At 35.6% G+C, this 24,712-nt stretch overlaps 2 protein-coding genes across 2 annotated transcripts in view; one reads left to right on the top strand and one right to left on the bottom strand.

Moving 5' to 3' along the window:
- The window catches only part of LOC107586094 (inactive heparanase-2-like), a 79,411-nt gene extending 78,950 nt beyond the window's left edge, over positions 1-461 (bottom strand). Inside the window, exon 1 of the mRNA XM_016273329.1 lies at positions 104-461. Within this exon, the coding sequence (XP_016128815.1) occupies positions 104-354 (251 nt within the window). The 5' untranslated portion in view covers positions 355-461. The remainder of the gene's footprint in view (positions 1-103) is intronic.
- On the top strand, positions 448-23,128 carry LOC107586093 (metal transporter CNNM1-like). The gene is made up of 11 exons (XM_016273328.1): positions 448-600; positions 3,547-3,688; positions 11,176-11,319; positions 13,130-13,270; positions 13,550-13,719; positions 14,442-14,541; positions 15,966-16,111; positions 17,098-17,338; positions 18,887-18,991; positions 20,295-20,405; positions 21,709-23,128. Exons 1-11 carry the CDS (start codon positions 448-450, stop codon positions 21,786-21,788), a joined length of 1,533 nt encoding a protein of 510 aa, XP_016128814.1. The 3' UTR covers positions 21,789-23,128.
- The last annotated feature ends 1,584 nt before the right edge of the window (positions 23,129-24,712 follow it).

Here is a 24,712-nt window from a genome sequence, read left to right as displayed (position 1 = left end):
CTATTGGACGGCTTCCCCAGCAGGGTCTTCCTAAATCAACACAAACACATCAGCACCATCAAACCATCGTCAGGCGTAGGGTGTAATTGCAAAACTGCAATACCTTAAGAAGTCCAGCCAGCCATCCTTTATGATAGATGGATCCAACTGCAACGAGAGGAAGTTGTCATTCAAAACTTTCACCGGGCTTCGCGTATTCACGTCCAGTAAAATTAAGGTTCTCTCCAGAAAGCTCTGTCTCTTCCCTCCGGACACTGGTCTCCTGTAGGTAACGGCGGAGGAAATGAGAGACTGGAGTATCAGTGCAAACCACAGTGACGAGCCGAACACTGGGCAGAGGAACTGCCTGGGCATCTTCTGTCCTCAAGTACCGTGCGGAGCGCAGTGAGGGAGATCCAGCAGAGATCTCCTTATAAAACCCGATCACAAAGCACCTGAAGTGTGTTTATGCCCCTCCTTGAGCGAGGATCACTGGTGTCTCTTTCAGCCCCCCGGTCTTCAGCTGTTTTGGAGTTAGCTGGAGTAAACTCACGCCCCAGGGCCAACCTCCATCACACTGCTGCCCCTGCACCGCCCTCTATAACGCAACAGCTCTTAAAGGTAAGATGACTCTTATTTAACAGAAGCTTCTCTGAGTGTGGGGTGTCTGAACCTTAACTGCTCTGTCTGCACCAAAAAAGAAAAGAAAAGATTATAATAATAATAAATAAATAAATAAAAAATGGGCAAACAGAAAACTCGTGGTTCTTCAGTTCTTTGTAATTCAGCAAAGAATCCTATTTTTTATCCAAATTCAGCAGGATTCTGCAAAGAATCCTCTTTTTTTTTTTTTATCCAAAACCATTTATGGTTGAATATGGTTCACTGGAGTTAAAAGTTATTGGTGTTACATTTATAGGTTATTCACATTGTTTTTAACATCAGCATATGAGTTATCTTTTTCTTTATTTTAAAAAGGTTCTCCAATGGAGTCAATCTATAAAGTCAATTGGAACATTTATTTTTAAAGGCTTGTTTTCTGCTATTATAATTTTTTCCCCCACATTATCAATATGACTTACTAAAAAAACAGTACGTAATTTTGATTTAGTCGTCTAAAAAGACGAGCGACGGTCCATATGACATGTAGCTGTAGATTAAGATGTAGGTTAATGTAGATTAATCAGCTGTTCACCTTATTTTAAAACTCGGTCCTGTTGTCGTTATCATCGAGCAACTGACTATCATGGAGCCAGAATGGCTACAAACAGTAAACGAATCCGCTTATTTTTAACACGTCCACGTGAAGAGAATTAAAAGTTGAGCTTTCTGACTGTTTTTGTTTTCTTCAGATGAACATTGCATAGATTTGCAACTGAAAAAAAACCTTCTTTTGTGTTTTTCGTCTCCGTCGTGCCATTTTCAAGTTGATATATTGATATGTTGATTTGCATTTACACGTTATTCTATATGAGGTGTAAATATGAGGTTTCTTCAAAAGGACTGGAATTGTTTTAGGCAGTTTACACAGATAAAAACCTATATAATCACATTATATAGTCAGATAAAAATCACGTGGTGGAAAATAATAAACAATGCTGAAGAATAAAATAGCCTACAATGTGTAGCCTAACTATCGTATAAAATAATAATCATTACGTAGCCTATTCATAGGAGGAAAATATATTATTTTCCCCGAGCAAGAAAAACACCTGACAAAATATCAATAACCTGCTGACATATCAGCCTCTCTTTTTATAAAAATGTGTTTATTATAAATAATTATCCACGTCGGGACCGGTGGTCTCCTAAGAAGCAAACAATTTAGCATATAAAGATCACGAAACTCTAAAAGAAATAATAATGATCATTAACCACGCAACTCATCTCGTGTTCTCCTTCACTTCTTGCTTTATCTTTTTGAAATATTCGTTCACAAATACACCAGCGCGAATTAGTTTTTCATCTTTTCGATCAAATAATTGTAGTGCATTTTAAAAATGTATTATTCCAGAGCAACACAGATCTGACGCGGTTCTTTGTCCTTTCATTGCTTTATGCACTGCATAGCTTTGCTGTGAAATGTGAATATAAAATGCTGAACATATGGTTTAGCCTATTAAAAATTCGGTTTATGAGTAGGGTGCATCTTCTGGCGTGACACACCAGCCAGACGTGCTGTCATTTCAACTGGTGAATGCATGCTCTTATTAAACTTGAGACGTGCACAGTCCATTATAGATAATAAAATAATGCTCAACTCACCCCACTCACGACACTGTTGTGTAATAACGGGAAACATGTGATTTTTCCTCCTGTGACTGACATTTTGGCCTAACATCCCACGCGTCCTGCGACAGTCCATTTTTTGCAGAATAAATGAGAATAAAACAAAACAGAAAGAAAATAAGACTCTGTGCTGCTTTACAGTATGTTTCTTGGCAGCAAACCAGACAGGGCGCCTCTCTTTAACCTCAGATTTGTGGCAAGATTGATCAAGTTTTATACGAGAAATCTTTTGAAGTTCATTTTTAGCTTTCTAAACTGGAACTCACCGTTTCAGAAATTATTGGGAGTAAATATCAAATAGGGTTAACATACACCGTTTTGTAACAATATAGGCTATAAAGTAGCCTAGTTCAGACTTTTGCATCTGTTGCTCCCATTCTGATAAAAGTGCGAGGTTAAAACTTTTATAAAACCTTTTTAGCTATAAATACAACATGGATAAAGTTCCAAATATTCTAAATAATACATCCAAGTATAGTTCTTTCTTCAGAATAATTATTGATGTATTGATTTATTTTAGAATGCATTTAGTAACACTTTTCAACTTCACTTAAAGCATTTAATTTCTGCATAAAAGTTTCAGGTTATGGCAATAATTACGCACATTATTCGTTATTCAAATGATGACAATACGATTATGTTAATTAGATGCCAAGAGAAAGATTTCAAACTAAAGCTCAAAATGCTTTACGTTGTACTGCGTAATATTAGCCATATACAACACCATTACTATTATGTATGCATATTTGGGTTGGGTCATTTGTCAAAGTTCACAGACATTTCAAATAAAATAAAAAAAATAAAAAACCGGGTCAACAAATAACTGGCATTTTCCGTTAGTAATAGAATAATAGGAAAATGTCCACTCACCTGGTTTAAAGCACATGTACACTTTAAAGGATCTCATCCTGTCGGAATCTGAAATGTTTATTTGCAGCAGAATTTAAACAGGATTATATGAAAGTATAAAACCATTCCCTGTAATCTTAAACTGCATTAGACTAAACAACTACATAATATGTTTGCATATATATGAATTTTCTTTATTCTTTTCATTTAAAAATGTGTATATTATTTGTGTTGTGATGCTCCCTGCCCCCCTCACACAGCAATAGAAACATTGTTGAGTCTTTTAGTGAAACCATCCGAGCACGGCACTCCTACTGTTTCAAACAAGCTCCTAAAGGACGCGCAACATTTCAACCAAGTGGACCATCAATAACTTATTAGTTAAAAGTTTCCTGAGCCTGCTAACTGTCCTGTGAGCCCTCCCTGCAGACCGTCGACAAGGGCAAGGCTTTACATACGGGTCCCTCTGAATATCTACGAGCCGTGGACAATAAGAGAGAAAGAAAAAAGGTCCACATATTTGTCTCTGATTTACGAAGTGGACGCGAGAGATGCCGAGCAGACGAGAGTGGTTAGCACACACAGCCAAACATCTCCAAATTCTTATTTTTCTTAGTTTTATCTCACCCATAAACTGCTCAGAATGGTGTTCTCTATCATCTGTGCCATTGGCTGTCTGCTTGAGGCCTGGCTCCAAACACCCATGGGATTAAAGTAAGTGTTTATGAGACCACAATTTATTGTTTCACCCTGCTGTTGGAGAATGGAGGGGTTTTTTTCTAAATGATTTAACAAAACCCCCCACAGAACGAGTTTATTGATTTTGGGAACCAAAAAGGCTGGAAATGCAAATAGGTGAAGTTTGTGTTATAAAATGTGATTGAACTAACAATTATCTTATAGATGTTTAATATCGATATCGGTTAATATCGGTTTTGTGTTCACGTCTTTGAATATATATGTAGCCACCGTACAAGCATTCTCTTAAGAGAAGAAGAAAAAGAAAAAAACTACCAGGAGACATTTGTACATATCTTATGCATGTATGTAGTTTAGTAAATATGCCACTATATATGAAGGTGTTTTGCGTAATTACAATTTTACATTTTATTTCATTAGTCAAATAGAACAATAACTTGTCTAAAAGTTTCCATCATTCAGTTATCGAAGTGCAGGCAAATTGTTATGTAGTGCCACCTTGTGGTGATGAATCGTTGTGACTCGTTAACTTTTATTCCACATAAAAGTCGAGTTTGCATTGAGTTTGAATAGAACATCTATTGCCTTTTTGGATGGCAAGTAACTTAAGGATACGTTACTTTACGTTACCTGTATTTACCCCACCATAAGGACAAATATTGCATGACATTTACTAAGAATATACAGATGATAATAATAATAATAATAATATAATTTTTTCTTTTTATTAAATGCAAAATGTGTGATTCAATACAATTGTACCTCATGTTGCTGGTTTACTAATAAAGCTATTTGAGAGCTTTCGGTCTTCACAGACCCAGCCAAGGGTCTGTCAATATAAAAAGAAAAGAGTACTTTAATAAGTATTACTTTAGAGTAATACTTTTGATACCTTTTATTATCAAACTATTTTACATTATATTAAACCTTAATTATTAAATGTAATATTAAATAAAGAAATGCCTTTTTAAGAAAGTTCTTTATGTTTACATATCTGTCCACCGACTTCTTGGGCTTACAATGGTAAAATGAACAGAAATCGTATCACATCATCTCTGGCTGGATGTTTTGGCCGGTTTTTCTGGACAGTAGTCTATACATTTACACTTACAGTATCGCAGCCCTGCAAAGCGTCATGACGTCACTGCGGTGTCATTCTATTTACATGAGACTCCAGCTGTTACATTGACTCGGCAAACAGAGTCGATGTGTGTGTCCGTGGGTGTGTGTCATCGCCACGTGATCCAGCTCGCCAATGTACTGGTTAAATCTTAGATAAAGTGATGCATTGCCCTTTGGATATGTTGACTATAACGTATAATAATACAACAAATTTAGTGTTCTATAATGTAATAACATAATAATTAACATATAATAATTTTATGTTATACTTATATGTAGTTTAGCGTCAGCCTCATCTTTACTTTAGCTGACATCTCCAGAGACTCTAGAAGCTGGATGACTTGAATAATTTAAATTTGTTCCCATGGCAACCGTTTTCATTCTGTCATCATTACTTACTGTTCACCACAAGAGTTCTATTAGTCATATTTTGACACGCCTTTAACTGAAAATCCATAAATTACTCATGTCAAGCCCTGATGTGTGGAATGCAGGGATGAATATCATTTCCTTTTGGTCCTGCCCTGCACAAAGTCTAGACAGTGATGTTTTCTGACGCCTGGTATGTGATAACGTTGGCCTTTACTGCAGCACAGTGGCAATTATGTAATAGTGTCTTATTGAGATTGATGGTGTTTTCTGCAAAGGCACAGAGTCAAAGCTACAGAGCAGCAGCAGCAGGGTGCAGAGTGCCATAATTCAGCCGTAATGCAGTAACCTGTCAGATGTACCGCTCTCACAGAGTACAAGATTCACCAGATTTACCTTCCCCACAGGGCACAAATGTTCATACGCAATAGTAAAGGGATCATCAACAGTATCAGTTCCATAACCGCCGTAGGAATCCAGGGCAGTTTAAGCAACATCCAGACCAAAAATAGGATGTTCAGCACAGACTGACACAGGCACTGCTTTTCAACCCTGTATTGAGTTTAATCTTTGTGCAAGACTTTTGCACACCACACAGCAGAACTGTCTGAGAGAAACTTAGAACTGAGGTCAAAGAAAGTTTACCTATTGGATTGCTTTCAATTTTTAGAAATCGCTCCATTCAAATGGAACTGTAAAGGATGTATGTTAAATACTTGTATGTTGTTACAGTATATCTTTTTTCATGGAAATGTTTAACAATCTTTATACACCTCTTTTATGACAGTTGATTGTGACCGTGACTGTTAAAGGAATAGTTCACCCAAAAATGACAATTTGCTGAATATGTGCTCACCCTCAGGCCATCCAAGATGTAGAGTTTGTTTCTTCATCAGAACAGATTTGGAGAAATTTAGCGTTACATCCCTTGCTCACCAATAGATCCTCTGCAGTGAATGGGTGCCATCAGAATAAGAATCCAAACAGCTGATGAAAACATCACAATAATCCACAAGTAAACCACACGACTCCAATCCATCAATATCTAGCAAAAAGATGCATGTTTGTAAGAAACAAATCCATCATTAAGATGTTTTTAACTGAATGACCTGAAAGTGAGTACATTTTCAGCAAATTTTCATTCTTAAGTGAGCTCCACATGACACCATTTTGGAGTTTAGCAGTGTAAAGACATCAGGTTTGGAATGACATAAGATTGAGTAAATGAAGTAGTTTCAATTTTGAGTGAACTATCCCTTTAAATCCAAGTGCTTATCTGTATAGAAACATCAGGGTAGATTAGCTGCAGCAGTGACCTTTTGGTCCAATCAGTGTCTCAGCTTGGGACCATATGGACAAAAAGAGCAGAGTGAGAGAGAAGAGGATCTGCTTCCTCACACTGTGAGCACCCAGCCTGTCACTCTTTGAAGCTTCTGCCTCCAGTGAACAAATTACAGCTGGAATTATGAAATATGCAGGCTCAACCTTTCCCTCTCCACTCAGTGAAGTAAGACAGGTGCTGAACTGCAGGTAAAGGTGAAACTGAATAAAATGACCTTTTTTTCTCCTGAAGAAGTTAAAGCTGGAAGCTACTGAAGTGGTAAAACTGTCAAAATGTATCTGCTCTTTAAAAATATTATGATTCTTTTCAGTGCATAACAAATATAAAATGCTAAATTTAAAATACACTAGTTGCTCGCATGCAGTTCACCAAAACTGTATTTCTTTATTTGTTCTCTGGACCAAAAATGACATTTTAAGAATGTTTTTGACTTCACTGACATTCATTGTATGGGTGGGGGGGAAAAACAGACATTTTTCAAAATATCTTCTTTTGTGATTTTTTTATATTTGTCCCTTTAAAACAGCAAACGTATTCAAACTTAGGCAGAGTGTAAAACCAAGAAATCACACAGGTCCTGACTGATCATCATTTGGTTGGCAGCCTCCAATACTTCTCTCTATTGTTTCCTCTTCTAACTCTGCTGGTTTGTCCTATAAAGACAAAAAGCCCATAAAAATAAATTTTAAAAGGACCAATAACATTAATAATAATATGGCATACCTATTGATGTTTGCTAATGATTCCACTGGGAATTATGCAGAAAATGGTGCTAAAAAAAAAACAATCCAATGGCTCAGGGTTTGACTGAAAATTGTTTGCTTTGCTAAAAAAAAAAAAAAAGGCCAAATTAGATGGGGGTAGGGGGACTGCAAACAAATGCCAAAAATCTAGTTGGGCAGTAACTGAAACTTCTCCAGGGAATGAAAAGAGAGAATTTAGTTTCTATTCAGTTCATAAATTATGAGCTAAAATGTATGTGACATTTTGAACTGCTGGTGGTGCTAGAAAGTTATAGGGGTCATAAACTCTACTGAAGAAAACAAAATAATAATAATATAAAAAAGGTGCCTACACTTAAAGTGTACTGGCCCTCAAATTATTGCATCAATCGCTACATAATTCCTATTCCTCAAACTGTATTCTGCATTGATAATCAGACTTTACATTTTCAAAACACTTCAAACAAAGCAAATAACTAAAGGGATAGTCCACCCAACAAAATGAAAATTCTGTCATCATATACTCATCTTCAAGTTGTACCAAACCTGTATGAGTTTCTTTCTTCTGTGGAACATAAATCATTATATTTTAAAGAATGTTGGTAATTAAACAGTTGATGGTTCCCATTGACTTCCATATATGGAAAAAAAAATAGTATGGAAATCAGTGGGGACCATAAACTGAAATTCTTCAAAATATTATAATTTTTTTTTTGTTCAGTAGAAGAAAAGACATTCATGCAGGTTTTGAACAACATGAGGGTGACTTAAATTTTTGGGTGAACTATCCCTTTAAGCTCAAATGCAGGTCAAATGCAACATGCATGCTGCACAAGCATGAAAATTAAAAAGGCCTAAAACATGATTTAGAAAATAAATTATAACAAAAAAAAAGCAATTAACATAGAAATTCATGCATTTATTTGCATATGCATTTTTAGGACAAACTGTGCTATTGGATTCTATTTGGAAATCAGTCAGGCATTTCCTTCAACAGTTCGTCTGTGTTTTTCTTTCCATTTTCAGCCCCACACTGTGCTTTATTTAGCATTTCCCACCATACTGCTCTGCCATGCATCACATGAGTAGAGTATAGTGCCAGCTTTAACGAGTTCATTTGCTGGCACAGCAGCTGAGGGAACTGCAGGGACATCCACGTGGGCTTAGAACCCCTGGCTCGCGTGCATGCGTGTGCACGTTACATAATAGCGTAGTGATGTAATGCAGTTCCCTGAACATCAGCTTTGAGGTCTATCGTGCCGAGTGCTGCATTGCCCTTGCTCTCCACCTGACTCCTGCAGAATTCTTCACTTCACTCAGCGTGTGCCGCTACCATGGAGACCACAGCGTGACAGACACTTCTGTCCATTAGGTTCTCTCTATCCAAAGGTTGAGGATTATATATTTAATCCTCTCTGCCTGAAATGATATTCCAAATCTGGCCGACTGATGATTAACAGAAATGTGCTAGCTGGGATGTTTTGTTTGTTCCATTGCAAAGAGCTCCTGTCTGGGAATTCAGTGAACAATATTGTATAAGCAACACAAATCATGCTTCATATTATGAGCTTTTTAAAAAGGGTTTTTACATATAGCTTAAAGTAATTTAGTTTTGATGACTTTTTTTTTTTTTGCTGCTGCTGTTCCTTTAAGATTCCAATGTAAGTGCCCTCTTTGCATGTGAAATGAGATATAGCTTTGCTGCAGCAACAAGCTGCTGGTTTGCTGTTGGTGCCAATATAGATTCAGCAGCCCCATATTTCAATAACAGACCTTTTGGCAAAGCTGCATTACATTATGAGAGATTTATAAAACAATCTGTTGAAATGACCAGGCTTCAACTGTTAGTTTCTAAGGCTCCGGTATATATACAGTATATACTGTATATATACCGGAGCCTTAGAAACTAACAGTTGAAGCCTGGTCATTTCAACAGATTGTTTTATAAATCTCTCATAATGTAATGCAGCTTTGCCAAAAGGTCTGTTATTGAAATATGGGGCTGCTGAATCTATATTGGCACCAACAGCAAACCAGCAGCTTGTTGCTGCAGCAAAGCTATATCTCATTTCACATGCAAAGAGGGCACTTACATTGGAATCTTAAAGGAACAGCAGCAGCAAAAAAAAAAAAAGTCATCAAAACTAAATTACTTTAAGCTATATGTAAAAACCCTTTTTAAAAAGCTCATAATATGAAGCATGATTTGTGTTGCTTATACAATATTGTTCACTGAATTCCCAGACAGGAGCTCTTTGCAATGGAACAAACAAAACATCCCAGCTAGCACATTTCTGTTAATCATCAGTCGGCCAGATTTGGAATATCATTTCAGGCAGAGAGGATTAAATATATAATCCTCAACCTTTGGATAGAGAGAACCTAATGGACAGAAGTGTCTGTCACGCTGTGGTCTCCATGGTAGCGGCACACGCTGAGTGAAGTGAAGAATTCTGCAGGAGTCAGGTGGAGAGCAAGGGCAATGCAGCACTCGGCACGATAGACCTCAAAGCTGATGTTCAGGGAACTGCATTACATCACTACACTATTATGTAACGTGCACACGCATGCACGCGAGCCAGGGGTTCTAAGCCCACGTGGATGTTCCTGCAGTTCCCTCAGCTGCTGTGCCAGCAAATGAACTCGTTAAAGCTGGCACTATACTCTACTCATGTGATGCATGGCAGAGCAGTATGGTGGGAAATGCTAAATAAAGCACAGTGTGGGGCTGAAAATGGAAAGAAAAACACAGACGAACTGTTGAAGGAAATGCCTGACTGATTTCCAAATAGAATCCAATAGCACAGTTTGTCCTAAAAATGCATATGCAAATAAATGCATGAATTTCTATGTTAATTGCTTTTTTTTTGTTATAATTTATTTTCTAAATCATGTTTTAGGCCTTTTTAATTTTCATGCTTGTGCAGCATGCATGTTGCATTTGACCTGCATTTGAGCTTAAAGGGATAGTTCACCCAAAAATTTAAGTCACCCTCATGTTGTTCAAAACCTGCATGAATGTCTTTTCTTCTACTGAACAAAAAAAAAATTATAATATTTTGAAGAATTTCAGTTTATGGTCCCCACTGATTTCCATACTATTTTTTTTTCCATATATGGAAGTCAATGGGAACCATCAACTGTTTAATTACCAACATTCTTTAAAATATAATGATTTATGTTCCACAGAAGAAAGAAACTCATACAGGTTTGGTACAACTTGAAGATGAGTATATGATGACAGAATTTTCATTTTGTTGGGTGGACTATCCCTTTAGTTATTTGCTTTGTTTGAAGTGTTTTGAAAATGTAAAGTCTGATTATCAATGCAGAATACAGTTTGAGGAATAGGAATTATGTAGCGATTGATGCAATAAGCTCCGGTATATATACAGTATATACTGTATATATACCGGAGCCTTAGAAACTAACAGTTGAAGCCTGGTCATTTCAACAGATTGTTTTATAAATCTCTCATAATGTAATGCAGCTTTGCCAAAAGGTCTGTTATCTTCATGAATCTCTTCATGAGCCTTCATTTCAAGCACTCTTTATGTCATGTGTCAAATCAGTTCAACAATGCAAAAGACTCTCTGCCGCAGAAATCACATACAAAAGTATCCGAGGAGTAAAATAAATGGACAGGGCTTCATTTACTAAAGTTGTGTGACTATTGATTTTGCACACTTTGACTAATAACTTCATGGATTGATTTAATAGCACTGCAGTTTTGTGAGTGTAAAATTAAATGTCGATTGCATATCCAGCCATGATGATCCTATGTCTTTCTCTGGCACTGTAAAGGGAAATCTCATTTGGCTATCGTGCAGAGGGTCAATAATGAAGGAGAAGGAGATCCTTTCTACGAAGTCATGGGCATTGTCACTCTGGAAGACGTCATCGAGGAAATCATCAAGTCTGAGATTGTGGATGAAACGGACCTCTACAGTAGGTGTTTAATATTTCTGTTCTTTAAATCTGGTTTTTCGATCTTCTCATCTTTCAATAATCAAACTTCAGATGAACATTCAAACATTCAAACACCTAAAAGTTATCAAATCAGTCCAGTGGTGCGTTAAGGGGAAGTCGTGGCCTAATGGTTAGAGAGTCGGACTCGTAACCCAACCGAACCCCCAACTGCTCCCCGGGCGCCGCAGCAGAAATTGCTGCCCACTGCCTTGGGTGTGAGTTCACGGTGTGTGTGTGTTCACTGCTGTGTGTGTGCACTTTGGATGGGATAAATGCAGAGCACTAATTCCGAATATGGGTCACCATACTTGGCCACATGTCACATGTCACGTCACTTTATTAGTGGAATATTTCCTCCACACAGCCATAACAGAACTGAGTCTGTCTGAGTGAAAACCTGCCCTGATTCCTGCTGCTTCCTCATGCATAGTCGATAACACTGTGACCCTTTTGCAAATAATTTTCAAACTAATTGGATTCCAGAACTCTTGTGTGTTATTGTCTTCTGGCAAAGCCTGTTCTCTGCAATTATCAATTCATTTTTAACCATGATTTACAGTGCTAACATATTGGAGGAGACTGGGGTTAGTTGTCACACGTTTTACTGTGAATATTTTGTAAGTTAGCTTGAAAAGTAAATTGATTTCTGTATAGACATTTACCTTAACGTCTTGTATATTAAAGTATCAAAAAGTTATGGTAGTTTAAATTTACTGTAAAGAAAATGCACTATATTTTAGAGTAAAACAGGTTTTACTCTAAAATTGGTATAACATTAAAGCCTTATATCTAAATAAGTTATGTTCCAAATTTGAAGTTGATATGAAACAAATTGAGGTTCCTGTGAGATTTTATTTAGGGCGTTATACCACAAACAGCCACCGGGTGCCATCCAAACTCTATTCAATTTTACAATTAAATTAAAAAGTTTTGATTGTAAAAGAGCATAATGCATTTTGTAATATGACACTTGACACCGCCCACTAAGGGGGAGGAGCCTGCCAAAAGATTTTAAAGTACCATTTTCATGGTAACGCAATGTCCGATTTCAAAATGGTTTTCACAGGATGAATCTTGGGCTTCTAAGCTTTCAGATGATATATTTATGATGATTATAGATTTATGATGATTACTAAAAGATTTGATAGAGAAAACGGACAACAAAAAAAGAGTGCCAAGCGTCCCACAGGTGGGACGGTGACAGTTATAGTCAAGTATAGTAACATATTCTACAGAAGCAGACTTTTTTTTTTGATCCAACTTGTATACCATTAAAACGTGTTTTAGTTTAAATACTACAAAAAACAATACTGTTATGTTGAAGATAAAACTGTATATTTATTTTTAAAAAATAATTAACTATGTGAATGAAAAATTGTATAATTAATTATTGGAAATGGCAATAATGGACACCTTGCAATATGACTTCTGGAATTATATAAAAAACAAACAAACCTTAATTCTAAGAAAATTGTTGTGCAAGTCAATCAAAGTGCATTTAAATCGTTTTGGCATATTTAGTGTTGGTATGTATTTATTACGTATGACTAATCATTTTATTAGCCTATAATAAGTCAAATATGTATACAAAAAAAGTGTATTATATTCAACGGACTTATCTTGAGTGGCATACTGTATAAATTGCCTGGAGTTAAATATTACAGTTTTCTTTTAACCTTTTATTGTCAGTATTTTGTATTTTAAGCATATTTTCTCTAGTCTCATTCACTTGTTATTGGTTTGAGGTCAAGCTTATCCAGTATAATGTATTGCTGTTTTGTTGTGGCAGCTGATAACCGTACAAAGAGACGAGTATCCCACCATGAGAGGAAACAGCAAGACTTCTCCATATTTAAACTGTCAGAGAGTGAAATGAAGGTCAAAGTTTCACCACAGCTTCTGCTCGCAACACATCGCTTTCTAGCAACAGGTAATCTCAATTCACAATTGTGGGAGAGTCTCACATATCAATTCAGACAGTTTTGGATTAGTAGAATTTGAAGTTTTAAGAAACTGAAAATAGTTTTAGGTTTATAACATAAAATTCAGGACCAAAAGGATGTGTTCACATTCATTTGACAATCTAATGTATCTACTCATTTGGTGCAGTATTGCGAATCATCATCAGATGATGAAGGATCAGAATGCTGTTTCATTGTCAATATCATTAATGTGTTTCTTATTCTCTCCGTTCCCTTTCTGTCGGTAGAAGTAGAGCCTTTTAAGTCGACGCATCTCTCAGAGAAGATCCTCCTGCGATTGATAAAGCACCCAAGCGTGGTGCAGGAACTCAAGTTTGATGAGAAAAACAAGCGATCACCAAAGCACTACCTCTTCCAGCGCAACAAGCCTGTAGATTATTTCATCCTCATACTGCAGGTAAAGTACTACAAGTTTTAAAAGACATTCTGAAATGCATTATAAATAAATATATTCTGAAATGCATTATAAATAAATAAAAATATATTCTGAAATTATATATATATATATTATTATAATTTTTTTTTTATAAACTTGTTCAAACTGTTATGCAGATAAATTAATTTATAACATATGACATTATTGCAGAATTCAAAATAAAAGATTTTTCACTATTGGACTCCATATACATTCAGTTTTCATAATTGCGAACTGAGCAAAATAAATGATTTTATTAAATACTAGAAACATTAATATTTTCTTGTAACTGTTATGCTAATCTATTAATTTATGACAAAATAATTTAATTTATGACAAAATTATATTACTTTCAAGAAATACAAAATAAAAGCTTTTTTTTATTGGAACCCATTGTATGAACAGAAATGTCATTTTCCTCATTTTTCATTATTGCAAACTGAGGAAAACAAATAATTTGATTAAATAATAAAAAAATACAAAACAAACGTGTTAAAATTGTAATGCTAATCAATTCATTTGTGACAAAATATTGTCATTCATGACAAAATTATATTACATTAAATGCAAAATAAAAGCATTTTCACTATTGGACCACACTGTAAGTGGAGAAAAATTTGATTTTTCTCAGTTTTCATAATTGAAAACTCGTTTTCAAAGCTCTCAACAATAAAAATGTCTGAACCACCTCTCTCTGGCTGCAGGGTCGAGTGGAGGTAGAGATCGGTAAAGAGGGACTAAAGTTTGAAAACGGGCCGTTCACATACTACGGCTTACCTGCTATTATGACCATCCTACCCACAGGTTTGTTTGCTGCTTTAATATGGTCAGAATTCATCACTGGAGGTGAACAGAGCCTCATTAAATAAATCAACTTTCCAGAATATCTCAGTTTTCCTGCAGTACAAATCGTAATGAGCAATTAAAAACTCGGAGAGGGGTTGAGCGCGGAGCACAGGCCTACGTGACCCCTCTAGCAACGCTCTCCAGAGATAATTAAGACAGCAAATCTAAATAGAGCGGCTATGTAAATCTTAGGAGAGTAGAGTCGGGTAATTACAGTGGGAGAGAAACTCTCGTCTGCCCACTCAGGCAAAATGACATGTTATTATATAAGGATGAAAATCTCATAAGCTTAGCTTCATGAAAATGCAAAAATAACTTAAAGGATGGAGCCTTTAGCCCTAGTTGAAGAGATTAATTCAGAATGAATGTGTGTTAAATGTAAGCCAAGTGTCTGTGTCATAGTCTCTCTCTTGTGAGAGTTTTCTCTGCATCTCTCTGTGATATAAAGACATAAAGAAAAGCCACACCACAGATGCAAACAGGTATACTCCATCCAGGACCTCAGCATCTAATGAGATATGACATCTACATGCACACAGAGAGAGTCTGTGTATGGCATATGTTTTTTTTTGCTCTCATAATCACAATCACTAAAAGGTTTTTCCACTGTTCAGCACTGCATGTCCTATTTTTAACATGTATTTTTGCCAAATTTGACCAGTTAAAATGGCTAAAAATCCACTGAAAAAATAAATTTACTTTGAGAAGCGATATATAGATGTAGATAACATAGGCTTATTTCCAGAGAATGTATCTTTAATAGGAAAAAATTTTGTCTTAAAGGGGTCATATGATGCGATTTCAAGTTTTCCTTTCTCTTTGGAGTGTTACAAGCTGTTCGTGAATAGACAAGATCCCTGAAGTTGCAGAGATTAAAGTCTCAAACCCAAAGAGATATTCTTTCTAAAAGTTCAGAGTCAGCCACACCCCCCTAAAACGCCTCTTTCTAACACGCCCCCACATATCTACGTCAGTATGTGGGATGATTTGCATAACGCCACCCAAATGTTCACGCAAAGATTTTTTTTTTCATTAAAAAGATGTACACCTTTAATAATTGATACTACTATCTAAAAATACATCTAAAATAATGTTTGCACTAGTATAAATAAGTGAAACTATTTCTACATAAGTACAAATATTTTGCTTCAAGGATTTTAGATATTTTATTTTTTTTAAACTCATTAAGAGGTCACTTTTGCAGTGAATAAACAAGTCCAATCAAGTTGTGTACATTTGGCTGAATTTTTGAATAAGTAGTCTATCTCAACATATCAGTATATATATGTAGACTCTCAATAGCCCGAGGAAAGCAAAAGTAAATATCTGTGGCAATAATTAAAGCAATAATCAGCTGAATGACTTCTACTGGTGTGATCCAGTCCACAGATCACCGTCCCGGAGCAGCGGTCTCAATCATTCGGATACTACAATCCATGGAGGCAGTCTGGGTCAACTGAGCATCAGCGGAGGACCGTATTTACCAGACTATTCAGTTCGCCAGCTCACAGACCTACAGATCATTAAGGTAAATTTGACTATTCTCAGAGAGAGAGAGCAAGAGAGAGAGAGAGAGAGAGAAACACTGTTTTTCAGACAGCTGGATGAGGGGAAAATTCAAAAACATTATGGGTCATATTATGGTTCACATAACCCAATATCAAAAGAAATTAATAGTATCGAAATTGTATTTAATTTGAAGATCATTAAAGTTTTTAACCTAAATTCTCTATACTGTAATGCTATAAAAATAGATTTTTTTTCTCATTATCGTAATGTAAATAATCCTGTCTAGATACAATATATTTTTAATTATTTTCATTAATGAAATACATAATTTATGTTTTTAAATTAATCCATTTTGATTTTATTTAAAAAATATTTATCGGCATTAAATTCAGTCAAATGTGACCATGATGTATACTTACAATTGTGCAATCCATTTAAATAATATTAATGACAATTAATAATTTATATTTTTGTTTTTGTTTTAACATTTTTTGTTTTATTTTTGCATGAAAATATATATTTAAAAAACATTATAAGTGCATCTGATTAATAAAAAAAAAATCATAAATTGTTATTTAAATATATTACACTTTAATATAATATAGTTAGACATAATGCAACATGTACTTTTGCCCCATGGCCCACAAGCATGTTTGATTTTCGGCCTTTCTTATTAAGTAGTTTGGGCACCTCTGATAAATATCAATTTCAAACAAACAACCATTTATTTGTCTATTTATTTGTTTATATTTTTATTTATAATTGATTTTGAAGTGGAATATGAACCAAGTCCAGTTTTTGTGAGGCTGATCCAAAAAACTCCTATCAAGTTTTTATTTCCCGTGTTCTCTAGTTTTGCTTCAAACGTGCTAATGCAAATACTTTAAAAAAAATCATAAATAATGCAAATAATAACAAATATTCTAATGCTATGTGTTAGAAATCATATAGAATTATGAGATGCGAACTGTAATGTGTCTGTTTATGTTATGTCATTCTTTCCAGATCACTCGTAACCATTATCAGAACGCCCTGACGGCTACACGCATGGACAGCTCTCCACAAACACCCGACGCAGACAGTCAAGTGCCCGGGGAGAGAATGACAATCCCTGAGACGCGTTCCAACAGCATCGCCCTTCCTCTGACAGAACCACGGCCCTGTCTGACCCGATTTCACCAGCACAGCCACCTCTACAGACAGCCAGACAGCACCAGCACCCTTAATGAGAGAAACCGCATCGTCCGTGAGTGCACTCGCTTCTCATTTATAGCATCTTTCTGGGGTTTTATATGACAGACCATTTGAGCTCATCTCCAAAGCCTTCTGATCTTTTCTAACGTTGAGAGTGATTGCAAAACAACGGTGTCAAGCCACTGTTTGAGGAACACCAAAAGAGTTGTCTGAATATACCTAAACATAACTACAACATATCAATGTCAGTAATTTTAATCTTTGTGGAAACCGAGGATGCAGATAATGCATGTTGATGATACATGTGATGGAATTAGGACGTTTCTCACAGCTTCCAAGTGCAAGACAAGACAGATGGCCGAACTCTAATCCTCTTACTAAAACTAATCAGACTTTGTGTGAAAAGGTTTAACTCTGATTCTTAAGTTAGAAATCACTTATACATGTCAAAACACAACCAAGCTGTGTTTCCTTTAATTAATGAGGCCTGTCCTATAAGTACTATACACAGGATCAAATGCAGGTTAATCAAATTACACTGTCGAACATTATCTTTGCATTGATATAAAATGCTACTGTAAATATCCAATGCACTTTGCATGCAGTACAGATTGAAACTTGAGATATGACAGCAGTTCCACAATCAGAGTTTGAAATCAAAATGTTTGGGCTTTTTGTTCAAGTTTGCTAGCTTGAACTTGAAGTCAAGTGTATTCATAAAAACAAAAAATATTCCTGGATTAAAAATATTGTGTATTCATAAAAACAAAAAATATTCCTGGATTAAAAATATTGCATAATCTTTAATATAATTGAATGTATACTTTAAATTTAATTTACATTTTTTTCATTTAAATAATAGTATAAATGCAAATTATATAAGATATTCATAATATATGTCATGTGTGTATGTAATATATATATATATATATAAGATAATGTGAAATTTGGGGTGTTCTCTAGTTTCGCTCTATTTTTGTCCAGTAAATATGAAGATATCTCTTCCGTCTGAATTATACATAAATCCATGCCACCAACTGAATGATATAACAACAATCAGACAGCAGCAAAAATACAAAATAAGCAAAGATTTTGACAGCTTACCGGCTGATGATGACCGAGGGCCTGTTCATCTTCAGAATCTTCTCCCTCAAGTAGGGCTATAGTCGTATTCCAAAAACAAAAGCAGAATCATTTTCTTGTTGTGAGAAATAGTCCACCATTCATTGTAAAGAGTCTTCATTGCTTTCATCCTCAGTATGAACTGTGGTTAATCTCAGGTTGTTATGAATATTAAAGGCTACTAGCTGTTTTAAAAAAAGGTCTTCAATACATCCCACCCCAATTTCCTGATTCAATAGGAAATGTGGCTGAATTGAGAATTGCATACTAGCTTTATATGGCAGAAACAGGAAGAGTAGTATGCTAGTATGCTGTTTCAATGTCAACACAGGTGGGAAAATTGTGTTTCCCAAATCACTCATAGCTTTAAATGTCTTTGATTGCTCATAGTTTTGTAATCAGATACTCCTGCATAGTGCTACAAACTCAGTATTTCCTCTGTGATCAGCTGACTGTGGTTCTCTGGCTCCCCCTGTAGGAAGTAAATCAGATGGACAGAAGAGCCCCAGTGACTCTGTGTTCCTGCGTATGGATGACACCCCATATATAAGAGACAATCGCTTGGAGAGAAAAGAAGGAACTGGTGGGTGAATTGAAGGATGATTTCTGAAGCCAAACCATGATCTTATGCACCAGTGTTTACCTCATTAAGTCCAAAAATGAATTTAAAAGCTGCTAAAAGTCCAATCAAACGAAGCAACTGGGCATTAGGCGACCATAAATCACTGCAGAAACTGTACTTTTTGAAATACAAAAATTAATAGTTCACCAAAAATAAAAATTATTTTAATTACATTTGTACATTTTAAATGCAATTTATTTATTCACCCTCATGGCATTTCAAACCTGGATGCAGTCCATGGATCATTTTAGAAGAAAATTCTTTTTTTTCACTACAACTACTCATAGTGACTATGTATATTATTTTCAAAGTCATTTTACATTTTTGCGATACTCAGACAATGCTATCATATGATTTCAGAGCTTCAGAATCATTTTTAATAACGTAGTTGCATGGACTACTTTTACAATACTTTCATGCAGTAGAAGATTCCTAAAGTGTGTATCTGTGTTTGTCTTAAACAGAAAAAAAGTAACAGCACACAGGTTAGAAAATGACTTTAGGGTGAGTAAATAATGACAAAATGTTCTTTTTGGGTGAACTATCCTTTTAAGAAGGGTGGTGGTCTGTTCTCTGACTAAATGCACCCAAACTTTCAAACATTGGAGTGGCTGTTTGACAGCGAATGGGACGTTTGACAGACTGCAGGGAGAGGAAATGCATGAGCTGTATAGACTCTGTTTATACGACCTGCAAAGGAATGTTGACATCAGACTAGAACTGTCCATTTCAGCTCTGCTTGTTATGACTGGGGGTTAACAGGAATGACTAAATCAAGAATCAATGAAGTTTGGATGCACACAGAAGAGAAGAGAAGAGAAGAGAAGAAGAGAAGAGAAGAGAAGAGAAGAGAAGAGAAGAGAAGAGAAGAGAAGAGAAGAGAAGAGAAGAGAAGAGAAGACTAGAGAAGAGAAGAGAAGAGAAGAGAAGAGAAGAGAAGAGAAGAGAAGAGAAGAGAAGAGAAGAGAAGAGAAGAGAAGAGAAGAGAAGAGAAGAGAAGAGAAGAGAAGAGAAGAGAAGAGAAGAGAAGAGTAGACTAACCAATGACTTCTCAGCTCAGTTTGTCATGTGATCATGGCCCATTGTCATAGTGTGCCCAATCTATTTCAGATGCAACAGCCGTACCCATGGAGACGAAGAGAAGAGAAGAGAAGAGAAGAGAAGAGAAGAGAAGAGAAGAGAAGAGAAGACTAACCAATGACTTTTCAGCTCAGTTTGTCATGTGATCATGGCCCATTGTCATAGTGTGCCCAATCTATTTCAGATGCAACAGCCGTACCCATGGAGACGGACCTGTCTACATCCCAGCTCATCAGCTCTCACTCTTTGGGCGGCTCGGATGAGAACCTGGGGAAAAAACTGCTCCGGAAGCTCAGTGTGTATCAGTTGCCAAGCATCTGACTGAGCATCTGTGAATCTCACCTGTTATGACACGACACCTGCGTTTACAGTTGCACAAACACACACACACACACACACACACACACACACACACATACACACACACACACACACACACACACACCTGCTTTTACTCTGCATCTTCAAACTCCATCTGTTTCCTAGCAACCAGCCAGGCAAACTGCAGCCCACACATCTGTTTAATAAAAAATGACAAGTCACTCAGAACAATGTGATTTACACAAGTTGGACATATTTCTGGGTCTGCAGCCTTTGTTGCTCCTGGAAAAACATTTGATCAAGAAATCATTCCTGCTGTTAAAAAAAAATGTGTGGGAGGCTGGTGCTCCGGCAAAGCTTCTTGACTAGCCTAACCAACTAGACTTACTTAGTCAACAATCATCGATTCAGTAATGTTCCTTACTTACATTCATGCATTTGGTAGACACTTACAGCAATTCAAAATGTATTTGGAGTATATACCTCACTGGGAATCAAACGTATAACTTATAAAGTTACATTTAATGTGTGATAAAAGCTAAATGGTTTAATGTTTAAATTTAATGTGTTTTCAATATACTTTCAACTTTCTATATATATATATATATATATATATATATATACATAAAACCTTGAAACAAAAAACAATGACTAATAATAAGTATCATTTATTATTGTTGTTATTATTTATTTATTTTACTATCTGTTCTTTATTTATTGTCTAAAAAACCTTGAAATTCTTTTTAACAATTTTTCAAACATGATTAATGTTAGTGTATATAAATTTAAGTTGTACATTTACAGTATATTAATTTAAATTCCAGTAAATATAGAAAATATATGATATTTAGTTTTGATTTTTTTTTTATTCCAAATATGCCTTTGTCAAGCTACCATTCAAAGTATTTACAAGCCTTACTCTCAAAAACATTTAATTAAAAATAATAATAAATAAATAAAAATAGTTACAGTATGTGAATTTCAGTTGATTTTAATTCTACTTAAATTGACATTCAAATTGCAATTATGCATCCTGTTTCAGTACAAATGTATTTCAAATTCAGGACTTGCGTTGAAATATTAAAGGCATTCTTAATTCAATTCTGAATGGTGCGCAAACCTGTCAGAAACATGTCCTGCTTGCTAAATCACGGTACTCATCAATCAGACATTTTCATCACTTGTTCATACTTATTCATCAGTTTACAGCTTTTTTATTTAAAATATTCCGGTCAGTTCAAAACTAGGGATTTTACATTTCACTTTCTACTCTCCAGGCAACAAAAAAAGAAAGAAGTCTCGTGATGGAGATAAACCTTTGGAAGACAATCCTGAACAATCACAGGTGAAGACCTAGCATTCATTGTATGGGTTTGCTTCTCTCTCGCTCTCTCACCTGCTTCTCCCACAAATGTGAAATCTTCTCCAGCCTTCCTCTGGATCATGAGTGAGAGAAAGCACAACCCAGTGTACAATGACCATCACAACAGATGTAGCATCAGAAAACCTTGCCTTCAGCATTGCAACGGGCTGGACAACCTGTGAAATATAACAAACCGGAAATGTACAACATGCAGCAAGACACATGTTTTTTTAATTGACGAGATGCTACGTAACCGTTGATATACTACAGTTTTGATGGAGGTTTATGATGATGTCATCTCCAGTCACTGTGGTAATGACATTCTGACCGCTGACCCCGGGCAAAGCCAGCAAGCACAAGCCTGGAGACCTGAAGCCAACCGTTTGACCAATGCGAGGGCAGAACCTTTAGTATGGTCATCTTTCAGTAGAATTATCCTGAAACAAAGTGTTTATTGTGTGATTTTATATCATATTAAGTGAGAGGTATTTGTTAGGCTGTGCCTGGAACTCAATCAAGATATCAGAGAACTTTGAGACAGATCAGACCCATTTATTTCATATTCTGTTGAATAGCTGAGGAGTTGCCAGAGAAAAAATACCTATATTAGGTAAGTGGTGTCAGAATCTTTTTTTTCTTAGATTTTCTCTTTTCAAAAGAACTAATATTTTAGGCTTATTTCTTATCATTTTGCTTTTATTTTTGCACTTCTTGTTCGGCTGAGAGCACAGGGTACAAAGAGATATGGCTTTTTTTTTCTTTTTAGCTATTTTAGGCCATATTTGAATAGTTTTAAATAGTCCGAGATGCCAGTGCTAGTGGTCCGAGCACATGTATTTGACAACAGATTTATTTATTTAAAAATAAGATTTATTATATCTGCATGCTTTTCTCAAACAGCAGTATTATTATTGTTATTAGAACAGCATTGTGCTTACTGTATAAAATATAGTTAGGATATGCGCAAGCCATAACTTAAACAAACTTGAAGCATTGATACTAAAATGTCACCTCAGATATATATATATATATACAGCATATACGTGTGTGTGTGTGTAAAAAATCATAAGCAATATCCAAAACATGCAAGAAGCCTATATAGTATTTTGTTTTTGAGCCCTTGTGAAACTGAAAACTATAGAATACTTGGTAATTTTACTGCAAGAGGCTGAAAATCTCATTCTTGTTTTTCTTTCATAAAGCATGCTGCTATGTGAATTTCATCTTCAAGCTTCATACCTCCTGTAAATTAGAGCCTTTTTAAAATGCCATTCATACTACCATTCAGAAGTTTGGTGTCAGTAAGGTTTTTTAAAGCAATTAATACTTTTATTTTGCAAGAATGCTTTGAATTGATAAAAAGTGGCAGGAAAGACATTTATAATGTCACGAAAAATTCTATTTGAAATCAGTGCTGTTTATTCTAACTTTCTATTCATCAAAGAATCCTTGAAAAAAAAGTCAGTTTTTCCACAAAAAAAAACAAAAACTTTTTTCAACATTAATAATAATAAGAAAAATGTCTTGATCAAATTAGCATATTAGATTGATTTCTGAAGGATCGTGTGACACTGAAGACTGGAGTAATGATGCTGAAAATCCTTTGCGTCACAGGAATAAATTACATTTTTAAATATTTACAGAGAAAATAGTTCATTTTAAATTGTGATAATATTTCTTCTAATACAGTTTTTACTGTATTTTCAATCAAATAAATGCATCCTTGATGGGTATAAGAGAGTTTTTCATAAACACAAAATCTTACTGACCTCAAACTTCAAACTAAAACCCAAATATCAGAAGAATATCTGAGCTGCCATTACTGGCTCACTGCCATGACTTTCCCAGCATGCCGTGATCATGACAAACTAACCAATCAGCTCATCCCTGCCAACAACAGGTCACATGATTACATTATGCCAGGGGATTATACCTAGAATGTGTTTTGCATGAAAGGCTGTTTTTACTGAGTATGTCGAGTTAATACCTATCTCCTGCACGCATGCAGCAGACACTGGTGACAAGTGAGACTCTTTTTGCCTCTATGCTAACAGTGACCTACCACACCACCGGGTAGTCAAACACAGAAAGCACAAAGACTCAGGCTGGAAACCACTGGATGTCTGTTTCTTTCCCCTTGATAATTATTCCTAATATTTAATGGCAATAACCAAGCTAGCCCCTTTTATAAAGTTGCTTTGCATCTTGATGGTCTGGTTGGGAGTAAACTGAATGTGTCTGCTTGCGTTCAGGCCACATGGACACTTTGTGTTGTGCAATACTGTGCGGAGAGCACATGCTGACAGAGAGAAAGAAAGAAAGAAAGAAAGGGGGGCAGCACTTTTTAACGTCATGGTGCTGCATTGCAGAGTGGACTGAGTGACGCATACTGACGCCTGGATCAACCCCTCCAAACAAACACATGACTGACTCAGCTGCTTTTGATGAGAAATCCACTGTATATTTAAGCACGTGTATATTTAAGCCTTAAACTGAGGGTATTTGCTAAAGACGTTTAGAAAATCCTCTGCAGCTCTCGCTCTCTGTACATTGAGTCGGCCGAAGGATAGATATATGTTTCTACAGAGTTTACAAAGACTTCTATTTGAAAACACCTGAGGAATTGTGTATGACTTTACAAAAAATGTTGCTCTGATTATATAAGAACATATATATATATATATATATATATATATAAAGAGAATATCAAATGTTCTATTAGGTTTTGTTGTGGTACTTTAGAATGAAAAGTACCACTGGCATCCCAATAAATTAAGATTTGATTAAAATTGGTCTTGGATAACAATTTTTGTAGAATTTCAGTAAACAAAAACTTTTAAGCAATATACAGTGGGGCAAAAAAGTATTTAGTCAGCCACCAATTGAAGGTTTATTATGGTACACTTGAGCACTCAGTC

This window comes from Sinocyclocheilus grahami, unplaced genomic scaffold (assembly GCF_001515645.1).
Source record: "Sinocyclocheilus grahami isolate Dianchi unplaced genomic scaffold, SAMN03320097.WGS_v1.1 scaffold77.1, whole genome shotgun sequence".
Taxonomy (NCBI): domain Eukaryota; kingdom Metazoa; phylum Chordata; class Actinopteri; order Cypriniformes; family Cyprinidae; genus Sinocyclocheilus; species Sinocyclocheilus grahami.
Note: the sequence above shows the minus strand (reverse complement) of the source record. Positions and strands in the feature narration are given on the sequence as shown.

What these genes read in the sequence shown, in the direction of transcription:
- LOC107586093 (XM_016273328.1), top strand. Translation starts at nt 448, where the DNA reads ATGCCCCTCCTTGAGCGAGGATCACTGGTGTCTCTTTCAGCCCCCCGG. An exon ending in TGAGAGAAACCGCATCGTCC is followed by an intron (nt 17,339 to 18,886) that starts GTGAGTGCACTC and finishes CTCCCCCTGTAG; the next exon opens with GAAGTAAATCAGATGGACAG. An exon ending in GGAGAGAAAAGAAGGAACTG is followed by an intron (nt 18,992 to 20,294) that starts GTGGGTGAATTG and finishes AATCTATTTCAG; the next exon opens with ATGCAACAGCCGTACCCATG.